We start from the raw sequence: 24727 nt of genomic DNA, 5'->3' as shown, positions 1-24727 counted from the left end.
AACACGAATGATCACGGCCGACACTCGGCTAACCGAGAGATTGGTCGGTTAATCTATATTGAGTATGCGGCTATATCGGCGGTTGGTCTGTTAATCGGGTTAGCTAAAGTCTGTTAATCAGGTGTTATCGAGAAAATCATTGAAAGTTCAGCATGTTTCATTGTATAACTTTCTAAATATATTTTCATCATAAAAAGTATTCATGTCTAACAAAACAACTCAATGTACTGAATTCAGTGGTGTAATTATTATTTTTCTAGCTTCAATGTACGATCTATAAAATGAAAAAGGCGGGTTACTCATCAATAAATTTATACACATTTTACACACATAAAATGTACACAAAATGACACATTGGTTAAATTTACTTGCATTTAATATTTTGAACATCGAAAAAAGAAAGGCATTATGTTTGTTAACCATATTGATATCATTGTGTGAAAAATCTACACGAAAATCTGTATTTTGGTGACATAAATCAATCTTTATTTAAAACCTGGTCTGTTAATGGGTCGGATGTATAAAACCCGGTCTGTTAATTGGTCTGTTAAGAGTTATGAATGGCAATAAAATTATTAATTTATGGGGTGTTATCGGATCAAATGAGTAGGCTCAAGACGAGCGGCTAAAATATACGAAAACAACACATGAGCAATGAAACATAACATATACGGAAACAACACATGAAATTGAAAATTGATAAAAATGGTTTCAAAAAGTGTAATATTAAAAGTAATATTAATTTCATCCAAGAATGATCGCATATATCATGTTGATTCTGTTTAATTGTCATGAATGACACACATTTGTCATCTACATTGGTAACCAGTATATAAATCAGTGATAAACGTTGTAATGCAACTAAACAACAGTAAGTAAAATATATTGGGATGACAAAATATGAAAAATAAAGAAAGAATAATGAGTAAGATAAATAAAATGTAGAAAAAAATGACACAACAATTTAAAGAATACAGAAATAAACAATACCCCCAATCCGGACCCTCATGGTATACACGAAAATCTGGGTGGAAACGCAGAATATAGAATAATATATAAGGGTAGTAGAGAGTGAAGCATTGCTAAAAACGAGAGAAAAATAATACTTGTTTAAGAATAAACACATGAAACACCGATGGCTGTTGAAACAGTAACGGATTGCGATGTACTTATATTGGTAACAAAATTTAAAAGTTTATATGCGGACAACTATGGTGGCAGGTTAATGCCATTCTGCGTTTTAGCGCTTTAGCGTTTTCGCCTTACATATTCTATATGGCGAAAACGCGAAATTGCGAAGTCGAAAACGCGAAAACGCGAAACCGATTTCTCGTTTTCGCCTTCGCGTTTTCGCCCTATAGAATATGAAAGACGAAATCGCGAAAACGCGAAATGGACTTCAACGGCCACCATAAACAACTGTAGTTCTCCTCTGCACTTACAAAAAATGTATGTAGAAAGGAACTAAACGGAATAAAATGAACTGAAACTTAAAATAACCAAATGTAGCTGCATTCGCTCCTTTCCGTTTACTTCTTTATAGTGATTTGTAAACAACATATGATTAAGTAATAGAAGAAAAGAACCAATTGGATGATACTGACGAATTAGGGTTTAACGTCCAGCGACAAATATCATGTTCATATGTGAACGAGAACACGTTATATGTACCCTGCGTAGTATTAGAAAGACACTTTCAGTCGGAATTGAGAACGTGCTACTTCGAACAGACACAAAAATTAAGGCTGATTGAAAACGTCAATAAAAAATTCATGCATATTCCAGAGGCCAATCCATATCACGCTATATTGAAGTGACACACCCCTCAATAAAATGCAAAGAAAGTCAAAATAAAAATGCTCTTTCTAGGATATTGTGGCACCGTATTGTCATTTTTGTTTACTCAGGAACATCTCATTCTTAAATTTTTCAAGGGGAAAATATAAAGGTAGCAAATTATTGTCGTGGCTAAATAACTCTTAACTGACACAATTTCAATTGTCCAACCCATTAACAGACTTTATTCACATAATTTTCACTAAAACGTGGTATTATTCAAGTTATTTTACAATTATGAAATATTTACTAATGTCAATTGATTTTTTAGAACCACAGTACTATTTTTTGTCCTTTAAATGCTATCTAAATTTGTTTGTTTCGCCTTTTATTAAGAGAATTGCTATGCGTATAAGCATAAATAATACATACTTGCGCGACGCCTTTTAGTTTTACAGAAAACTGCGCAGACTAAGAAATGTTTTTACAAGTGCTAAATGTTCTATGATAGATATCATTTTGTCAGACACTTTTCTTTTTTTGATTTGGTTCTTATAACATGCCAAAAATCTGTATATTTAATAGAGTTTAACATTAAATTAAGCGTTTTACTCTTAACAGACGTATAACCAACCCGATTAACAGACCAATCGCCCATATAGCCGCATACTCAATATAGATTAACCGACCAATCTCTCGGTTAGCCGAGTGTCGGCCGTGATGATATCGTGAGAAGATACAAAAAGAATTAACATGATCGAGTACAGAAGCAACAAGAAACATAAGGAAAAGATCTGTTTATTTGACAATGAAAAGGTTGAAAAAAAAAGATAATAATTCAAGAACAGTTATATTAAAGACGCTTACCAAATTCAAGGTAAATCTGAGTTTTGAGGTAACAATTAAAGCATTGTGTATAAGCTTCATAACATTTGATTGATGAACACGAAAGTTAGATAATGGTAACAATTTTTGAAACGAACGGACGTACACACGGGCAAGGGTAAAATGTATTGCCCCTACGTTTACGGCGGGGACATGAAAACAAAGTGACAATACAAGACAGAGTAACTTTTGGAACGGCCCAGTGTGTTGAGTTAGGTAATTAAGCTAAAAGAACTAAAGTTTTTCTGCTATGCACTATGATTATGAACTATTAAAATGTACTTTTAAGTGTTGACATTTACAAAAATAAACACGTTGATTGAATTATTGTTGGCAAAGAATATAGTTATGTTATCAGGTTGCGCATTTGCATTTCTAATCAAATTTCATGTGTTAGAATGTTATGTTTTTTAAAGGTAAATACCAAAGATTGAATTTCAGTCGGTCGTTTTTATCTTCATTATCATAACAAAGCAAGGGAATCGAATTAAACAATGATGAACATGTAAACAAATGTATAAAGTTATTTTAGTGCACACAACACAATTTTTATGGAAAATAACTTCATCAAATATGTTTTAAGACTAACATGAGAAAGCAAAATACCCAATTACATGTAAGAAGACATGATTTACCAAGATACAAAGGCGTGTATCTTGTATGTAACACAGTTTAATTTTTGACAAACCAATTAATAAGGCAACAGCCATTTGATTTTTGGAGGTGGGGCTATGGGTTTTTTCCCGAACAAACTTTGTTTTTCGCTTCGGTTCGGTTCGCTTCGGCGAAAAACAATCTATTTTTTTGGCATCAAGTCGAAAACATTTTTTTCTTTAAATTTTAGCATTACAATATATATATACGTATTTCAGCTGAGGGTGAAACAAACATTTTTTTTTCTCAGGGGCAAAAACAAGTTTTTTTCTTCTTCAAAAACTGAAAACAAACTTTATTGCACATATTTATTTGTGCAAAATCATTAGATTTCAAAAAATTTACATTTGTAGATGGAGGATATATATATTTATATATATGTGTTTAAGCGTAGAGATAGAAAATCTATACTCGTTTGAGAAAGATTTAATTGAAAATGGAAACGGGCAATATGTCAAAGAGACAATCAACCGACAAAAGAATCATACAAACAGCCCACTGGCACCAATGGGTCTTCAACATAGCGAGAAAATCCTGCACCGAAAGGAGGGCTTTAGCTGACCCCTAAACATTTGAGAAAGACGCATCATTCATTCACTTTTTATTTTATTTTTTTCTGCCAGATTAGAACTATGATATAGGATTACAATAATTTTTGTCATTCATTTAACATGCCCCACATCAAAAAATGGTGCGGGTACACAACGGGACGTGTTAGATGTAAACATGAAAGCTGATATCTTCTATTTATTCTCACTCTATTGTATGAATCTATAGGAAGGATTATAAAGCACATTTTGTAAGATATTAGTACTATCTTGTTATGATTTATAGGTCATACTTGTTGAAAAACAACCCCGTCTTCATACAAGGCCAAAACCGTGGAAAACTTTCAAGTTAAGAAATCAGTGCAGAAAAATGCATTTAATTCATGATGCATGATTGAACAACCAATCGTAGTTGATGTTTGATTTTATTTTAACTCAGTAAATTGCCCATATTAGCAAGTTATGTATTCAAAAGATTTTTTTAAGTAGGTGCAGCCCAAAACCTTATCTATTATTCATTCTTGTAACAACTGCCCAAATGCGGTTGAAAATGGGTTGGTAAAAATATACTCTTATAGAATCAGATTTCAAGGTCACGCAGTCAACATCATCAAAACAATCTCTTTTTCTAGTCATCGCGAACAATACAATCTGTACATTTGAATTGAGACTATACATTTCAAAGTAGCAATATACCAAAAATTGTCAAATTGTATAGTATTAAATTGGTAATTGGATGATATGTCTTATGCAAACTTTAATGGTAAACAAAACTTTTTTTTTCTCAAATAATATATATTTCTATCAATTATGTAATGAAAGAAAACACTATGTGAAATCGTTTTGAAAGATTTGTTGAAATACAAGTTCAGTAGATTTTTTAAGCATATCGGCAAAAGAAGTACTATATATATATATTATTCGTTTTGATTTACAAACACACTAATTTGTAAAGGACAAATGCATTTAATATGCAGTTTTGATTTACAAACACACTAATTGTAAAGTACAAATGCATTTAATATGCACTGAGTAATTCAAACAGGCTATCCTAGTTAATACATATTCCAAAAGTATGTTATACGTTTTGTGTAACCTGATTTTGTTTAGACATAACAATATTATATATTATTGCCACACTAATAGACATTTTGTACACCTATTTTGACAATTTTTATTTTACCTATTATGTCTGTTTGTTTTATTCATACATCGTTTGTCAATATAACAGAATTTGATGCGACTGTCAAAATAATTAATGTATGACTCATATAAGTGAGAGGTTTAGCTAGCTATAAAACCAGGTTCAATCCTCCATTTTCTACATAAGACAGTCCCTGTACCGAGTCAGGAATATGACATTTGTTATCCATTCGTTTGATGTGTTTGAGCTTTTCATTTTGCCATTTGATTAGGGACTTTCAGTTTTGAATTTTCCTCTGAGTTCTGTATTTTTGTGATTTTCCATTTTTTTATAAACTGTTATATATTCAATTGAAAATGCATGTAATCTTATGAAAAAACTGTCTTATCTTGTTATAGTTTTAACTTACTTCTCAGAAAGGGTATCCATAACAATGTCATTATTTTATAAAAAAAAAGTAACTGTTCTAAAGATTATATATAAATATTGTTCATTAAAAAAGACTTTAGTTATTTAGTTGGGTTATTTTTCCCCACTATAGACATGTAGTCATGTTTGCCCTTTGCAAAAGTCAGCTAAATCGTGATCCTATAAACAAAGAATAAATCCGTAATATTTTTTTTTTCGATAAACGTATGTTTGGCTATACTTAGTATTCAGATATTCGTTTTGATTTGACTTTGATAGTGTAATGGCACATATACCTTTCAAATATACAATGATAAGCATAACATTTACAAAATAACATCTCATTTAGATACATTTAACATGGTGCATTTATTAAAATGATGTTATTATTATATAAACACGATGGGGAAGGGAATAATTCTACACGATTATGCAATAATTTTTATAAACCTGCATATGAATTTATGCAGATACATTGTATAAATAATATTTCCAATTCAAATAAGTATATATATGTTTATTATCCTCCTTAAGGAGAGTATGAATATACATGAACATAAATACAAAGGTGGTATAATACAGAGTGTTAATAATAAGAATTTAAATAACGGTTTGAATAAAATAAAAGAATAATAAATATTTATATAAATGAATAATTAAATAGATCGTTGAATAAATAGAATAGATAAGTTAATGTTCAAATGAATCGAAAAATGTCTTTTAAGATATTTCAGTTGTAATAAATATCAAGTTAATTGTCATATTCCTTACACAACCTATATATAAACTTTACACATGAGTGGGTGAAACTGTCTGCTTCTGATTTTTCAAGAATGAAACATTTGTCACTATTACATGATAGTAGAGTTAGTGTCAAGTATATGTCTTCCATTGCATGCGAGCATGGAGCGTTGCGCTAAACTCAATGGGTACAATATTAATCAGATCTATCCAAAACAAGTCTCTTGTAGGCGCTACACTACAACGTTGTATTAAAATGTGCACAATTGCGTTGCTATAGAAAAAACCACACTTATGACATAACAGTAATTCAGCATCAGGTTCGCTTGGTCTAACCAGGGTGCACAGATATATGAAAAATTTAGCTTGAAAGTTCAATGATGGATACTGACGCAAGATGGTCCAAGCACGATGTGGTTCAATAGAGTTATGAATATGTTTTAAATATTCAAAGTCATTGTCACTATCTAGGCGTCGTTTAAGAATGTTCTCTTCGTAGAGGGAGGGACCCGTTTTCGTCGCATAATTCGTTCATTTCCACCCGAGACTACTATAACACAGTGTTATAGTAGTCTCAGTTTCCACTTACATCCGAACTACATTCGAAAATTTGAAACTTTTATGTAGGTTTCAGAAATTTAACTATATGAAAAAAATGTTTGATAAAGGAATTATCTTCAAAACATTGGTTAATTGTTCCAAAAACGAACGCAAACACAAGAGGAAATCAAGTTGTTCGTGTACGATGGGGGGACACATTTTCGCCACAATTTATGATATGACCAACCTCATTACCCTGCTATATTATAAAAACGAATGTTTGCAATTACATGAATTAGCTTGAGAGATCATTCCTGTACGATTTTTTTTCACAAATATTTACTTTAAGACTGCGCATGGTTGCCATATAAATCTTGCATAATTGCCAAAATCGTTGAAAAACAACTGGGTATTTCTTTACATGTGCAAATAACCTTGAAAATGGGATAAAGAGGAATATCAACAGCTTGAACATTACAAGCAGCCTTTACCATCTATTTATGCAAGTATTGGGTCAAGGCACACAAATTTTACAGAAAAAAATAGCAAGACGGCGAAAATGTGTCCAAGGCGAATATGCGCCACACACTCTACTCATATACACGTTTTTTAACTATCGATTTCCATTGCTTCTGCTTAGGAAAGAAACTTGTCGATATTCGCGCTCGAATTCATTGATGGAAAGGCTCTGTTTTTATAATTTCAAATCAAACACCAGGTTACAAAAAAGTTCATGAGGGCCAAAACAAATTGATCTTGCACTTTATGCAGTTTTCAGAAGATACATGCACAATGTGCTTATTTTTTTTTATATGTATGCATCAATGTCAGTAAGTCATATACTTTGCATAAAATAATCAAAGTTAAAATAAGATGACAACCTGACAATATAAGAATTATTATACGCTATCTTCAGACAAACACGTTTGAGAATGTATTTAGTTTCTTTATTATCCATTCACCGAAATGATACAATGACACTTGCATCTAAATGCCTTAGAAGACCTTGTAATATTAAGGTATATAGACCGAAAAAAGGAGACAAGTGCCTGTGAAAAGTAGTTCCACAACTCAACATACTTGTAATTCTAAACAATTAAATAGTTAGATAATTCTGATCATTATAGTGAAATATTTTGTTATTCAGATGGATTATTTACCAGTATCATGTTGGTTATTTTTTAAATAGTGAACTAATTGATCTTATCATGATATAATGGATGATGCTTCAACATTAATCGGGGGACTGACAACAATATACAACACTGATCCTATAAAAGGTAATATGATAATGACAACTCAAGGCCAATCCTACATGGGGGGCTTTTTAAATTGTCTTAATCATCTATTTTTATCCGCTATTAACATACAAAGAAAATATTCAAATACCTGCCATAGATGAAAAATTAAAAAAAACCATTTCATATCAAATAATAATACACGTATGATATTAGAATTGTCAGCATGTTTACAACCTTTGAAAATGACAATAACACATGTTCCAATGCCTTTATTAAAACCACCGTTTCAATATAAGTGTTCTACCGAGGACTTTTGTAGTCACCTGAATGGGGAATTTCTTTTGCCTTAGTTTACCTTTACGACGAATGCTACCTTAGGTTATCTGTACAGAGAATGACACCTTATGTGACCATTACGGGGAAAGCTATCTTAGGTTATCTTTAAAGGAAATGCTACCCCAGGTGACCTTTTCGGGGAATGCTACCTCGGATTACCTTCACGGGAAATGCTACCCCAAGTTACCTGTATGAGGAATGCTACCCCAGGTTACCCTTACGGGAAATGCTACATCGTATTACATTCACGGGGAATGCTACCCCAGGTTACCTTCACGAGGAATGCTAACCCAGGTCACCTTTACGAGGAATGCTACCCCAGGTCACCTTTGAGAGGAAAGCTACCCAGGTCACCTTTACGAGGAATGCTACCATATTTTACCTTTACGGAGAATGCTATCCCAGGTAACCTTTACGGGGAACGCTACCCCAGGTTACCTTTACGGGGAATGCTACCCCAGGTTACCTTTACGGAGAATGCTACCCCAGGTAACCTTTACGGGGAACGCTACCGCAGGTTACCTTTACGGGGAATGCTACCCCAGGCTACCTTTACGGGGAATGCTATCCCAGGTTACCCTCACGGGGAATGCTACCCCAGGTTACCTTTACCGGGAATGCTACCTTGCGTTACCTTTACGTGGAATAATAACTGAGGTTACCTTACGGAGATTACTATCTGGGTTACCTTTACGGGGAATGCTACATCGGATTTTCTTTATAGGGAATGATATCTTAGGTTACATTTACGGGGAATGCTACCTTAGGTTACCCTTACGGGGAATGCTACCCCATGTTTTTTTACAGGGAATACTACCTTATGTCACTTAACGGGAATGCTATCTTATGTTACCTTTACGGGAATGCTATCTTAGGTAACCTTAACGGGAAATATACCTGAAGTTACCTTTACGGGAATGCTACCTTAGGTTACCTTAACGGAGAATACTACCCCATGTTTTATTTACAGGGAATGCTACCTTATGTTACCTTTACGGGGAATGTTATCTTAGGAAACCTTTACGTGGAATTTATTTTGTTAACCAATAGGTTACCTTAACGGATAACTGCAACCCTATGTTACCTTTACAAGGTTTACTACCTTATGATTTACCTTCACGGGAATGCTATTTTAGGTTACCTTAACGGGGAATGTACCTCAGGTTACCTTTACGGGGAATGCTACATTAGGTTACCATTACGGAGGATGCTACTTGAGTTTAAATTTACGAAGAGTAGAACCTTTAAGTTAGTTTACCTATTCGGGAATAGCTAACTTATGTTACCTTTGCGGGGAATTTTAAACAGTAGATGAAATGATTTAGAATTATGATGTACAGAAAAATCAAATACGAACATCTTTCTACACCAGTTGAAAAAAGAAAAATCACAAAAATACTGAACTTAGAGGAAAATCAATTAATCACATCATGGCAAAATCAAATAACAAAACACATAAAAAACGAATGGACAAGAACTGTCATAATCCTGACTTGGTACAGGCATTTTCAAATGTAGAAAATGGTGGATTAAACCTGGTTTTATAGCGCTAACCCTGAAAGTGTTTACTCTTCTTAAGCATCTGCTTTTACCCCTTTTTGGTAGGGTTGGTGTTAATCAATATTAGTTGTATGCATCTTAAATGATTTGTTGCTGAATGTTGTTTGTCTTGTTGAATTTATAGAATGAAGATAATATCATCTGTCTAAACTTTTTAAATGTTTCATTTTAGTTTATAAAAAGAAATGTTTTTCTGTTACAAATCATGATGTATTGTTTTATGTATACATGTTATGCTGCCCATCAAGGGCCCTTGATTGGAATAATAAATATTCTGTAATCTGTAATCTGTTGTCATTTTTTCATAGTTTTTTTTCGACATTTGACTTTCAGTTTCAACCGAATTTCAAATTAAAAGATATACAAAGCCTATATATTTGTAAATAGATAGATTTTACTCAAACACTGAACAGCCTATTTGCTTGATACATGTTTAAATTCCATGGGCAGATCTTGTGTATATAAATATATATATGGATAGAGTATGTTATGATCTATCCGAAGGTCATGGACCTGTATAAAATTGACAATACATCATTGTCACACAAAAAACCCGGTCAAAGCGTAAAGAGCTCTTATAAAGATAGTTTAGTTAGGGTCGAATTTCAGTAGCAATTCGGTCGTATTACTTTTTGTACATTACCATCATGTTAAAATCTTAGACATGTAAAAGGGTATTGTGTCAAGGCGAGGTGTGTAAAATTCTGTCATTTATAAACTTGACATTTATAACTATTTTTGACGTTTTTAAAAGAAAACAAATACTTTAAAAGTATAGTTGTTATGTTCTCCATTGTTGTAAAATGTTTTGATAAGGTGTTACCAGTCAGTTAACTTGTCATGGTATAAGCAGAGGGTGAATAGTGGGTCAATGAAACAGTTACCAAACGATACCATGTGGAACCTAAATGCCCAAAGCATCTATAATGATAATTGTGTTGGTGCTGTTTGTTGTTTACAAGAGTCATTTAAAAAAGATATATGAAAAACGAATGCTATTTTTGGACAATTTCGGTCATGAAACGTCCTCAGATTTTTTTATTTTTCCCCCCAAGTAACTATCTTTTATTACATATCTGCTGTTTTATCCATTTACTCTGATTACAGCGTTAGCCTAAGATTTTTTGATATATTGATATATTCTTATCTCACTATTTTCGCTTCAATACCGCCCTCCCCATTTTGAAATAGTTTTTGCTTAAAAAAAAAAAACCCACCAGGTTGTGTTATAATAGATACTTTTTCATCAATCTTTTTAGAATGTGTTTGAATCAGAATATCTGTGAAAACACAGAACAGCAAGGCAATATCATCTACAAAAATTTAGAAATCTTTAAGTATGGATCATCAATTACAAATACAGATTCTTTTTTTCGTACCATCAAAGACTGAATGTGCTTATCACCAAAACTATTAAATATACATGTAGATGACAAGGATGCATTTTCAAACAGTTTACATGATATTTTCTAAACAGGTAAGTCATACAAAAACAGCATAGTTTTAATCTGCACATGTAAATTTTTTTTTAATGGGCATCATATTGAAAGACTCACTTAATGCGATCTGTGCCCAAGATGTTTTGCAATGCCGATGAAGTAGGGACATTAAGGTTCTTCAGAATTGTCACATAATGTTTGGAAATGCATATAGAGCCCATAAACATAAATGACAAACATAAGCCCTACTCCTTTCCAATATATTTACCTTCATTCAAACGGTTCTGAACGAAGAGTTGATTCGACAAGTCAAACATAAAATGAAGAGCATTTTATATGGCATACGTAATACAAGATTTTAAGAAATTTCAAATGTATCAGTACAATCTAAATGGGAATTTTACCAGTACAATCAAAATGAGAATTTAACATTATATTATGAAATACCGACTTCCTTCACTGTTAATCAGTGGCTGATATTGAATAAACTTTAATTGTATCCACAATAGAATTTAACTAAAGGAAAAGTTTACTTAACAAATTTAATCTTGTTATTCATGTTATTGGGGCATTTGTATGATTCTAGAATTATGTAATATTCACCTTTTCATAACATTCAAATGATTTATATATCAAATAGTTATAGGACTACAGTTTCAGATACATGTATCAAATGTTATCTGCTTATATCTGAGAGGCGTAAGACACGAAGACATGAGACGCCGTGTTACATCTGATTTACTCAAATCAATAAATAAATATTTTATCTTTTTAATCATGTTTTAAAAAGAGCAATTAGTTTTTGATAAAACAGGAAAAGTGTCATTATCTCAAATTTCTAGATGCAGTAACACTCTCAGAAGATGTTTTGTGGCAATGGATTTGTAATGAAATCCTAAACGTGTTTTTCTGTCATCAAATAAATTTCAAAGCAATACACATTTTTATTTAAGGGCAGCTCTGGGTACGGGTTTTTCTCGCTGCGTTGAAGACCTTTAGGTGGCTTTCTGCTGTTATATGTTCTTTGGTCGGGTTGTTGTCTCTTTGACATATTCCCTATTTCCATTCTCAATTTTACTTATCACTGCTTTTGAGTGGCAATATGAATCTCAGTACTATCTTATACTTTTCTGGTTTGATTGCAAAGTTTAGAACTTTTTGCTGATAAATGATAATACTTCTATGTAAATACAGATAATTTTCATTAACCAATCTAGGAAGCCTTTAAGGGTACTATGATTAATTACAATGTAAATACATACCATATCAAATTTCCCTTTTCCGTCTACCAAGGCAGAGATAACAAATGTAACGAGAGTACAGACAGTTAATGAGAGATATGTATTAATGACAGCTCGGTGTTGCTCATCGCCTGTGACGCCACCGCCGTTAAAACTAGGCCAATATAACCAAAGAAACACGGTACCTGTAAAAAACAAAACTACATAAATTGCAAGAACAGGCGGGAAATACGAAGGGAACATTTGATATCAGTATGTTCTGCATTATAGATTTCATTGAATTCTTAGCAGATATGTTTTGATTTTACAGTTGAACTCGCATGGTTTTATTGTCCTTATCGTTTTTTTTTTACAGCTCCCGTCTTTTTAATGATTTTGCTCTTCCTTGAGTTGAACAAAATACAAAACATCCTTAGTAGCATACTTATCATTCAACGTACAGATAAGATGAGATGAAACAAATTTTATTTCCAGTAGAGAACCCGTTATGGGCATACTCACTTTAGTGCTTTTACATTAACAATTACAATAAAGACAATTAACAAGAAAAACAACTCAAAACATGAAATATAAATGGAGTTAATAAAATGCATGTTGTCATACATATGACCCTTATTTTTAGTGTTTATTGCACATGTACCAGAAGCAGCACGACATCCATTATAAAAAATAGCTTTCATGAGTTGTCCTTTAGAGGCTGATGCATATGAACGAATAGTATAGTTGTCCATAAGTAGGAGTCACCAAATGAATGCTGACTTTTCATGGAAAGTGAACTTACCAATCATTGACAATAAATCCGAATGATACACAGCTCCTTCTGCTGGATTATCTTCACTTTTATCGTTGTAAAGAACTCTCGCTACGGCTAGCCCAAAATAAGCACCAAACGCGTGAATGAACATAGACTCTCCAACATCAGCAACCTATAAAAATAATTCAAAGGTTTGGAAAGTATATTTAAAGACTTGGGAATACAGAAGCTTCTATTTTAAAAGGGCATTGGTGTTATTATATTTTTTATAACAATATCATGTTCTATGATATAAACTTTCCTTATCTTCTTAGTATTATTTGTATTTTTATGGTGTAAATTTGCGTTTCTATTTTGAAGATTTATTTTGTAGACTTAATTTAGCAGGCTGTACCATGGTCCATGTATAACCGTTAGACAAATGTTTTGTTTGCCATATTTAATTTCGATGGAGAGGTTCGTTGGAACTTTGTCGTCCAAAGGAAACTCTCACCTAGAGACAAAAATGATGTAGAAGTTTGCAATTAATTGTCACTGTATGGCCTTCAAAATGAGCAAAACCCAATCAGAATAGTCCAAACAAGCAAAGACCCTAACTATTGAATATAAGAAATACACCACAATTATGGGGACAAATTCTACTATAAAATAAGAAGATGTGATGTGATATGGCGTGATCTGATACAAGGCTTTCAAGTTTTCTTCATGTACTAACACATTTAGATTAAAGATAATTCGTATAGTAAAGATATACATACATGTAACATTTCAAGTCCTATATGTTCATTAACTTGTGATAAGACAACCTCAATAATTGCCATAACCAATAGTTGTATTGGACCAACTTTTCCTAGCACTGCTCCAAAGGATATAAGAACTGTAGCAGCAGCAAAATCTGCGGTCAGCATACTGTTGGTCAAGTTAAGACATATATTATAATAGATAATGGAGATCAAATTTTATTGGAGAGATACAAAAGTGCTTGAACGAATAAACGACAATATTTTCATTCCTTTAGTATATCTAATTTTCGTCTTGAAAGTCTTTGAAAGACTATATGTAACTGTTATTCAGTTCAAGTAGACTGTTAATGGTTTACTTTTATACATTGTTATTTGGATGGAGAGTTGTCTCATTGACACTCATACCACATCTTCCTATTTCTGTTTATCATTTATTGGATAATCATAATGGCTGGTATGTGGGTTTTTTTTCTAATTAAATGGTTATGTTAATTTGTTTATAAGATTTCGCTCATCACTTCGAATAAAGCAGTTTGGAATCGTATATAATCTTGAAGGATATATATATATATATTTTTACAATTTCAGGTTACTAAGAATTAAATTGACGGATACGTGGATGATCATCTAGTCCAACGGGAAATATTACATATACATGTCCAAGATGACAACATTTTTTTAAAAATTAAACGCTTTGTACTAGACCAACCCACAGTCAATGTTCAAACTTTTGAATTAACTCGGCACGCTATCGGTGAATGCAATTTGCCTCGGGTACTGAAAAGATACAATGTTTTACTTCTGGCCAACTAATAATGAATAGCAACCTAAGTTAATGAAACGTCACTTACTCTGTAACACTAATGGTAAATTTACCACCATGATCCGACAGTAGTCCTCTGATGATAATGGCCCACTGGATTACAAATGCTCCTATCAAGAGGTTTATACCGACAGCCGAGTAGCCATATCTTTTGAGGAAGGTCATCAGAAATCCGAAGCCAACAAAAATCATCACATGAACATCTTGGAACACTATGTGATAAAAAATATTATAAATTTATTGGGTAAACATAAACTTTTCTGAAATTGCTTAACATTTCACAGCGGTATAATACTGTTACTTTAATTATTCACCTCCATTTTATTGATTTTGTATTAACATTGTATCATAGATCAAATTTATTCGTTAAGTGTATGTTCGTTTGTGGTAATATGTCTTTTGATTGAGATAAGCCATTTCAATTGATATTTCATAGTGTGTCTTTCTATGTTGTGATGTTACACTATTGTTTCATATAAGGGTGAAGGTTGGTACCTATTAATAAACGTTTAAACCCGATGCAATTATTTGCACCTGTCTTAAGTCAGGATTTTATATAGATTTGACCGTTGGTTTTCCCGTTTGAATGCTTTTACTCTAGTCATGTTTGGGACCCTTACTAGCTTGATGTTCGGTGTGACCCAAGGCTGTGTGTTTAAGACCCTACTTTGACCTATAATTGTTTACTTTTACAATTTGTGACTTGGATGGAAAGTTGTCTCATTTGCCTCATACTACATTTTCTTATATCTATATACTTGTAAATATCATCGTATATGTCATTTTCAAATATGCTGCATAGAAATAAAGTAGGATCGTCATATCGCACTTTGTTATAACAACATAACAATAAAATGTAAATCGACAGAACGTGAAGACGGATAGAAACTGCAAGTAAAATATTTCTAAAATATGTTTTTGTAAAGCCTCGGTCACACCTTACTGGATGGCACGAACGGACACCTAACGGATGAAAATAAAAGTTGTCCGTTGACAAAATTGTTATCCGTTGGGAGTCCGTTGATGTACTGACCGAATAAAACGGACGTGTAACGGATGCATAACGGACACACACCGGATATGCAACGTACGAGAAACGGACACGTATTGGACAGAACGGATGTCGAACGTACATCCAACGGACGAGTACCGCATAAAACAGACACCTAACGGAAGCGTACCGGATAAAACGGATGAACAAGATATACGGAAAAATCATAGGTGACAATAATAATACATGTAAATCGCATAAATATTCAAAACGTTTCTGTGTAACTGGTTTTTGCTTGTTCTTCAAAATTCCGCCAAAGGGCAGTGTCTGGCCTGAATAAGAACTGCTTGATTGTGAAGACGTGCCTATACTCTAAGATCGATTATAAATAATAAGAATTCATGAACCTTAAGAAATCTGACATACCAATAATTGGCATTTCTGACGCGAAATTTTCAATTGGCATTTATCCGTTTCAGATCCGTTCATCATCCGTTCAAGATCCGTTTTATCCGTACAAAACGGACGAGTACCGTACAAAACGGACGAGTACCGTACAAAACGGACGCCTAACGGACGTTCAACGGACATTTTATCCGTTGGACGTCCGTTCAAAGTTTTGAACATGCTCAAAATTTTCCACCGGACAGAACGGACGTCGACGGATAAAACGTACGCTTAACGGACATGCAACGGATATGGACGGACGTCTAACGGATATTCTAATGCAACAACGTTTGTAACGTTCATTTTGATTGGATAACGTCATTTCTTTACATGGCATCAATTGACAATTGATGCTATGGGACGTACGCGCAAGCGCAGACGGCATATGACATATTTTAAATACATGTTTTAACGTTGTTTTCTGTCAGTTTCATTAGAATGGAGATAACAATATTGTATTTTAAGCTCCGACGGCATCAATTTGGGATTTGATGATCGCAAATTAAGTTTACTGGCGACGCGTTAGCTCCGACGGCATCAATTGGGGATTTGATGGTCGCAAATACCCGTTTGATGTCTCCGCTAACGCGTCGCCAGTAAACTTAATTTGCGACCATCAAATCCCAAATTGATGCCGTCGGAGCTTAAAATACAATACAGTTATCTCCTAAAGAACGGACGTCTAACGGACATGAACAGATTGAAAAAAAAGTTATCCGTTAGGCGTCCGTTCGAGCTGTCCGGTAAGGTGTGACAGAGGCTTAATACATTCTAATTTCAACCTGCATGAGCTGTTGGTCTATATGTTACAGTCGCTTTCCAAATTCAAGGAATTCAATAATAAACTACTTATATTAATTGATAATTTAAAATGAATATTATGTTGTTTAAAGTAAGAAAATAAAACAAACAGCAACACCTGAGTTCTGGTTCTGGTTATGTTATGCAAATACATTGGTAAAATGTGTTACGCGAAAAAAACAAGATTGCTCAGCAATTTAAATATTCATACAAACATGGCAGTTAAAGATTTACTTAATAAAGAGAAATGGAAATGTTTGAACAGCTCAGAATCTAGAATATATGTTAGTTCAATTACCAGAAAATACACAACTGAAAATTCAGAAAAAGAAACCATCCACAAATACCACAAAATCGACAAGCTGAAGAGCATGCAAGTAAACTCATCATAGATATCAGGATGAAAATTGAGTACGCCAGATATGCGTTTCATCTCGAAAAACTCATCAGAGACGCTCAATTAAAAAAATATGAAAAGACCAAAATAAAGTACGAACTTTTTAAGAGCATTGAGGACCCAAATATTCAGAAAGGTTTTGTCAAATACAGCTGAGGTATTCAATGTTTTATAAACTGTAAATTTATTATTATGACGATATCAAGACTCTCACATGTGAAAGAATAGGTATTGATTAAAGGCTTTCATGGAACGTTAAAAAAAATGCGAACAACAAGTAACTGAGATCATTGAAGGTGCTAAATTCATTGAAGAATAAGAAAGACTCGGTAGAAATCACTACTGAAGATCTCCAGGAAGCATATTGATGATTATCATCTGTGAAGATAAAGAATTGTAGAGATCATACATTATCTATCATTCATTTCATTTAGGTGATTTTTCACACTTGAGAAGTACATTATGATGATAATTGGAGTTTATAACGACCTTGACCAGATATTCCGCCCTCGCACGTTCGGTGAAGAACATTAATATATGAGTTGCTCTCTTTAAAGACAAGTGACTAGTGAGAATTATCGTTGTTTGTAATAATCACTTTGTAGAAAAAACCCATCATGTTTCTCTATCTTTTTTTATTTGAACACAGTACATACACGCTATGAAATTATTACAAGTTTCGTACGCAAATTGGAGTTAAAATTTATTTGATCGAGGAATAACTCTCATTTAGTTGTAATGATAGAGTTTCTTTAGGATACTTAAATCACCGTTCTTACAAAAACATATACTTTCTAATATCTTTCTTTGGAGTAAATAAACCATGATTAATTATTTTTCATTCTATTTCCAGCAAAGAGAAACCAGATAACGTAATCTGATCGTCTCTATGATAACTATGGGGTATAGCTAAATCTGTAATCATCTTCAACGTTTTTTAAATGACCAAGATGACAATCAGAATAGACACTACATAGAAGTGACCGTAATAAGAGACCATAAAATGTATAATTCGTTTAAATAGGTTCTGAATCGTCCTTGGTCTAGTTTGAATAAAGCGCTTCCTACAAAAATGTAAATAAAAACAAATCTAGTTTGTAAGTTGAAAGGGTACAATAAAATGTGTAAATTTCACAAAAGTCAATTTGAACAGCAAGCTATGATGCTGGCAATATTAAGTTATACTCTTTGATAAAAGTATTTGCTCTACAGGGTCTTCCTCCGTACGGGAAAAGGTGTACGTAATTGGAATTTATTCTGTCATTACTGAAAATGTTGATGTTGATGGCCTTATGCTTACATCTACTTCATTTGAACTTCGGTGGATAGTTGTCTCATTTTTATAATTTTTGTCGGTTAGTGGCAAAACGACGAGTAGATAATTTTCGTAACTCCAATCTTCTAGTATTCCTTTTGAAGAAATGGATGGGAGAAATTGACCAGTTTAGAAGAAAAAAAATTTGTAGATCGCATTAAAAAGTCAAAAAGTCGAAGCTATTGATTATTGTAGACTTTCCCACCAATATGAAATGTTGCTATTCAAATGACTGCTCTGTTTTGACTCAAACGTTTAGATTATTATGTAATTTTTTTGTATATCTGTCTTTTAGGTACAAAAATATAGTTCATTTATATAAAAAAGGAAAAAGAAATGATAAAAAGGTCAAAATAAGAGAATACATCGTAATCGCTGGATATTATTTGACATAATACACTCCGTCTATACAGATTATACTATACCAAGGTAAAGCCCCAGTCACATTGTCTCATTTTACTACGTTTTAAAATGCTACGTTTCATCTACGCTTTGAACAAAAATGTCCCGTTATTTTGAAAGCTAGGTTTTACTAGTGTGCTACGTTCTTATCACGTTTTGCTACGTATTAGTACGTGTTGACCCACCTTCCTCCACGCACGTACGTTTCGATACGCTTCGTTACGTATATTCCAGTTTTGCTACGCTTTCAAAACGTAGTGAAACGTAGCTCTTGAAACGTGACAGTGTGACTGGGGTTTAAATAATTGCCCGACTGTGATCTAATAATAAATGCGTGTTATTTTCCTAACAAAACAATTTATTTAATGCAAAAATGAGAATTTCTATTATATCAATTTTTGTTTTTTCAAAAATCGTATTTTCACCTAAAATTAAAAATAAAAATCGATATTAGAACTCAAAATTTTAAACTTAAACATGATCTGCTTAAAATGTTGAATGTCTTTGCAGATACTTGAATACTTTATTCTCATCTTCGAAATAATTATTTATATATTGAAGTGTACAAAATGTTTCAAAACAATGCAACGTTTACTTTCAATTTATTCAATGTTTGCTTTTGTTTTGGAATCTAATCCTTTCTTTACTGTATTGAGTAATAATAACATTTTCCACTTGTCTCGCTCTTCTATCAAACGTTTTAATCTATTTGATCAAATACTCTTAAATATGGTGATATAGTCAAAGCCTCACCGTAGATACATAAATCAGTAATACTGTGCATTTTGATAAAGGTGAATTCAAGGACTTTTTGAAAATTACCATGTTTGTGAAATAAAAATATCCTGGTATGTCAAAATTCTAATCAATTTAAGGGAGAAGGTTATGCAAAATGTTAAGCTTGAAAGTATTTAAAGTTGAATTTTCAGTAATTTGCCGATACTAAACATTTATAGATGTATTTCAAATTTTATTTTGTATCCTTAATATGCTTCGAATACAGTAACCGTGTCAAATCATTGAGCAATTATGGGGATTGGCATCAAAAACCAGGAACAGCAAGTTTTTATTTTCGGCCAAAAATTATAAATCAACTATGTTGAGGGTACTGTAATAAGACTGTTATCATCAGCTTCGAACAAATTAATGCATAGTCCCAATATCCAACAGAAAGATCCGTCCTCAAAAGTCATAATATTTTTTTAGAAAATGGTGAAATTATTAATTTTATGGTGCTCAGCAGCATGCTCAGTTGAATACATATCTGTGCCAATAATATGCAAGAGATTTTTACCATTTAATTACATTTAATTACATTTCGTTTACTTTAAGCGGCTAACTAAAGTTGACAATATCTATACTGTCCCCGTTTTCTGCCAATCTAATTCATTATATCTGGCATTGACCACGGTGTGTAATCATGACCATCACTGTGCTGTATTTTGTCTATTCCAAAGATCACTTGTCTAGTTCTCTTGTTGGACGTGACATTTCAATGAGGTCATAGAGACCTATATCTCGAATTGATTCTATATAGATATATGAAGATGTAGTATGAGTGACAATGAGACAACTCTCAATCCAGGTCATAATTTGTAAAAGTAAACCATCAAAGGTCAAGGTAAGGCGTTCCACACGGAGCTTTGGCTCACACCGAACAGCAATATCTTTGTAATTGAATGATGAATGTATTAAGGTGAGACAGACTCTATTAAAACACTGTACATTTGATGTATACTCCTTAATCTCTCCATATATATGTTTTCATTTCAATGCACATGTTTTTATTTTGTCAAGTAATGAATGACAAATGATAAAAACATAACTAACTTTATAAAGTAAAGCTGATTGTATGCTTTAGAAATAATCCATTTGGACTTTTTTCATGCATTTAAATATGCATTACATAACCTAAATTATGTCACAAATAGTTAAGTAAAACATATTTAATTTATCTGTACTATTAACGAAACTTTGTTTATGATATATACCAATTGCAATAATTAGAAACGAAACTTTTAAAATAAAAGATAAATTAATTAAAAAACTTGAAACTTAAAGTCATAAGAAACCTCAAATTGAAAAAAAAAACATAATGCATTTGTTTTTATAACTCAATGGTTACTTTTCATTATAAAACTTATGTACATATACTTTTTCCGAAGAAAATTCTTTAATTTGTTCATATTTAGAAGAAGTTTACTTTATTTTAATTGCTTGCTTCCAGGAAGCAATTCCCCGACATATTTTCCGTATGCAAAGTGACCTCAGTGTGACCCATCTCGTAAAAATCCGGTGTTTGCAATACGCATGGATGTCCTTAAAATAAGCTATTATCTGATTGTACATGTTAAATACGTGCTCAATATCCATGCTTTTTTGTTGATTGTTGATAAACAGGTGACAATCGCTAAACTTCGGCTTCAAAACACGAACTTTAATTACCTGCCATATTTTCACAACAACACTGACCGATTGAAAAACAAATGACGATTATACGAAATGTATGCGAAAAAAATTATAAAATCGGGCACAGAAGACTAAGTTTATGATGTTTGTATTCATTGGTTGAAGAATTGGAATAACATTATTTTTCACCGGTCACACGTTTCATATGACTTTAAATGAATTTTACCAAAAAATCAGAAATACCTATTAAAATAAATATGATATAAAATAAGTGCGTAACATTGGTATTATGCCGTTAAAACGTTATAACTGGTCACTGCGGAGAGTGGACTCAAAAACTGTATGATATATGCAAGCTTATATTTTAATTATTCTTGTGTAATGCATCGGTACTAAGTTATTTTGTTAATTTCATGTATGCCATTAAAAAGGAAAATCACAAAAATACTGAACTCCGAGGAAAATTCAACACGGAAAGTCCCTTGTCAAATAGCAAAATCAAATGATAAAATACATCAAACAATGGACAATAACTGTCAGATTCCTGACTTGGTACAGGCGTTTTCAAATGTAGAAAATGGTTGATTGAACCTGGTTTTATAGCGCCAAACCTCTCACTTGTACGACAGTCGCATCAATCAATCCCATTTGGTATAACTATGCATTTATTTTGAATAGAGATTTAAAAATTGTTCATTCTGAAAACCATACAGAAGCTTCAAAAAATAGAAAACATGATGAAAATAACATGTATTTAGACCGTGAGCATGATTTAACAACGTGCACTCTTATGTTGCATCTGTAATCATGTACTTGTTAACATAACGATCTTTTTTTATATTCGGAGAATTACGTCAAATGATTATTCTTTTTATAGGGGTGAGAGGAGGGATGTCATGATACAAACAATAATTTACCATATAAATTTAAGGTTTTTTTTGTAAAATGCTGCAACTGCACCCATCTCCTGATAAGGACAATGAATTCGAAGCAAATACATTTTTTATAAAGAACCTGTTTTGTCCAGAATAATGACGTGTATTTTGTTTTATTTGTAGAATATGTAGTACATCCATCAATCATTCATAAACATATGTTACCGTAATAGTATTGTCAAGACTCAAGGACATTTTATCATTTGTGTAATATACATATCACACTATGATATATATTGACTTATATATTTACAACACAAGTTTCATCATTTGACTTTCAACTCATAGAATAAAATTGTAAATGTTTTTCACGCGGTTTCTTTTACGAGAAGAAACGCGCGCCTGGTATACAAAATTATATAACTCTATAAATTTTTGAGGATTTTTTTTACGACAATGCAAGGTCAATTTTAATGAACAAAACCCGGGGTTATATGATTATATGGTTAAATGAATTATAATGACTTACTGGGGTACATTCTAGTAACAGCGCCTCCCTCGGCACGATCAACTTTTTTGTCCTGGTTATCAGGTTTTGCAGAGTCGTCATATTCCACCAATGCTCCAAACAGCACCAAGAAAACAACCTGACAAATTATCACAAAAATAGGAAATTTTATTCTCCGTACGTTCACCATTATTCCTTTTTTCCTTATCAGTATTGTACAATTACCAAAATCTTGACCGTTTAAAAGTGGTGTGTGGCTACCAGCAGCCAATAGAAATCGTTTTAAAAGACAACACCTATAACTACCAGCTGTTACACTATATATATGTTTATATATATACTATATGGAAAATTATACGATCAACCGTTCAATCTAATGTGAACTTGTTAACTAGAATATAAACAACATTTAAACATGTTAAATGTGTACGTTTAAAAATTCGCTATGCCAATGCATTAATCGCATCGGTTTAAAACTTAAACAATAGGTCATATAAATCAACAACTTAACTGCATAGTAAACGACAACCCTGCACTTTGAAGTTAACTTTAGTATTAAATCAATAGTAATAACCCAATTAATATTTGAAGTCCTGCAGATAAAGGGTTATAAAATTAAACAATATTCGATTCATTTATAAAGCAAGTCTCAATTTGATCGACAGTTTTCGATTGAAATTAGCTCTATCATTTTGTCTTTAAAAAAAGGATTTAATATTTCACTTCATCAAGAATCCTAATTGTATGTGTTTTTGAAAGTATATTCAATGTTTCGGTACATTTCATATGATACCTTTGTTTATTTTTTTTTCAAAAAAGGGGAATTGATGTTGATTGCAGGCCTTTGCTAGCTCTTGTTAAAAAAGTCCACTACTTTTTGAGACTCGTAGTGAATCAGATTTTTTTTAATTTTCAGAGAGCATGAAGCATCTGTGTGCAACATTTCAAATGTATCTTCTGCACAAACGAGCTTGCATCATTCCCCATTAGCAATGCAGGACTTATATACTTTACCCGCACCAGCATATTCCCGAGATTATCTCACTGGTACATGTAAGAGCCATCATGATTGACTCTAAAACGATGTAGGATAATTTTGGATGTCTTGTGTTCCGTATAACATCAACACTGTTTTCCAGCGATGAAAGGTAAGTAAGAACACAAGGAGTCTTTGTATTCTTATGTTTATTTCATTTTAATGTTTACTTTTTCGGATTACTTTTTTGGGAGTTTCGATTGAGTAATGTTTGTGAAAAATCACCTGTTCGTTCGCATTAATGATGAATTCTGTTAAATTGTATTATTTTCACAATCATTGCATTAAATCATACAGCAGAAAACCAAGGGGACAAAAGTATACCATATGTCAAACAAAACAGAAAATAGCATTAGAAAACAAGGAATAGACCAACAACAAAGAGGCACAGTTTGTGTTTTACCGGCTATGATACAGTGCACATGATTGAAAACCACCAAGGCTAGACTGTCGTGAAATAGAAGTTCATTTTAAATAGAAGTTCCGATTGGAAGAAAAACAGTTTACTTAAGGAATAAAGACGTATTCAGATATCTAATATTAATTATTTTGTTCAAACAGTTAACAGATACTAGAAGTATGGCATTGTTTATAACAAAGTTTCAGAGGGGACTACTATGAGCCGGAACAAATATTCGTTGGCGAGACAAAATTCAAAGACTCAGCATATTAATTAACAATTCATTGAAAACGCCCTAATATCTATTTTATAA

General features: G+C 32.6%; 1 protein-coding gene across 1 annotated transcript in view; it reads right to left on the bottom strand.

Moving 5' to 3' along the window:
* The window catches only part of LOC143079179 (ammonium transporter Rh type A-like), a 29552-nt gene extending 6230 nt beyond the window's left edge, over positions 1-23322 (bottom strand). The window contains exons 1-5 of the mRNA XM_076254408.1: positions 23000-23322; positions 14862-15045; positions 14026-14176; positions 13295-13439; positions 12535-12698 (exon numbers count right to left, since the gene is read on the bottom strand). Of these exons, the coding sequence (XP_076110523.1) occupies positions 12535-12698; positions 13295-13439; positions 14026-14176; positions 14862-15045; positions 23000-23168 (813 nt within the window). The 5' untranslated portion in view covers positions 23169-23322. The remainder of the gene's footprint in view (positions 1-12534; positions 12699-13294; positions 13440-14025; positions 14177-14861; positions 15046-22999) is intronic.
* Positions 23323-24727: the final 1405 nt, after the last annotated feature.

Source organism: Mytilus galloprovincialis, chromosome 6 (assembly GCF_965363235.1).
Source record: "Mytilus galloprovincialis chromosome 6, xbMytGall1.hap1.1, whole genome shotgun sequence".
NCBI lineage: Eukaryota > Metazoa > Mollusca > Bivalvia > Mytilida > Mytilidae > Mytilus > Mytilus galloprovincialis.
This window is presented reverse-complemented; position numbering and strand designations above follow the sequence as displayed.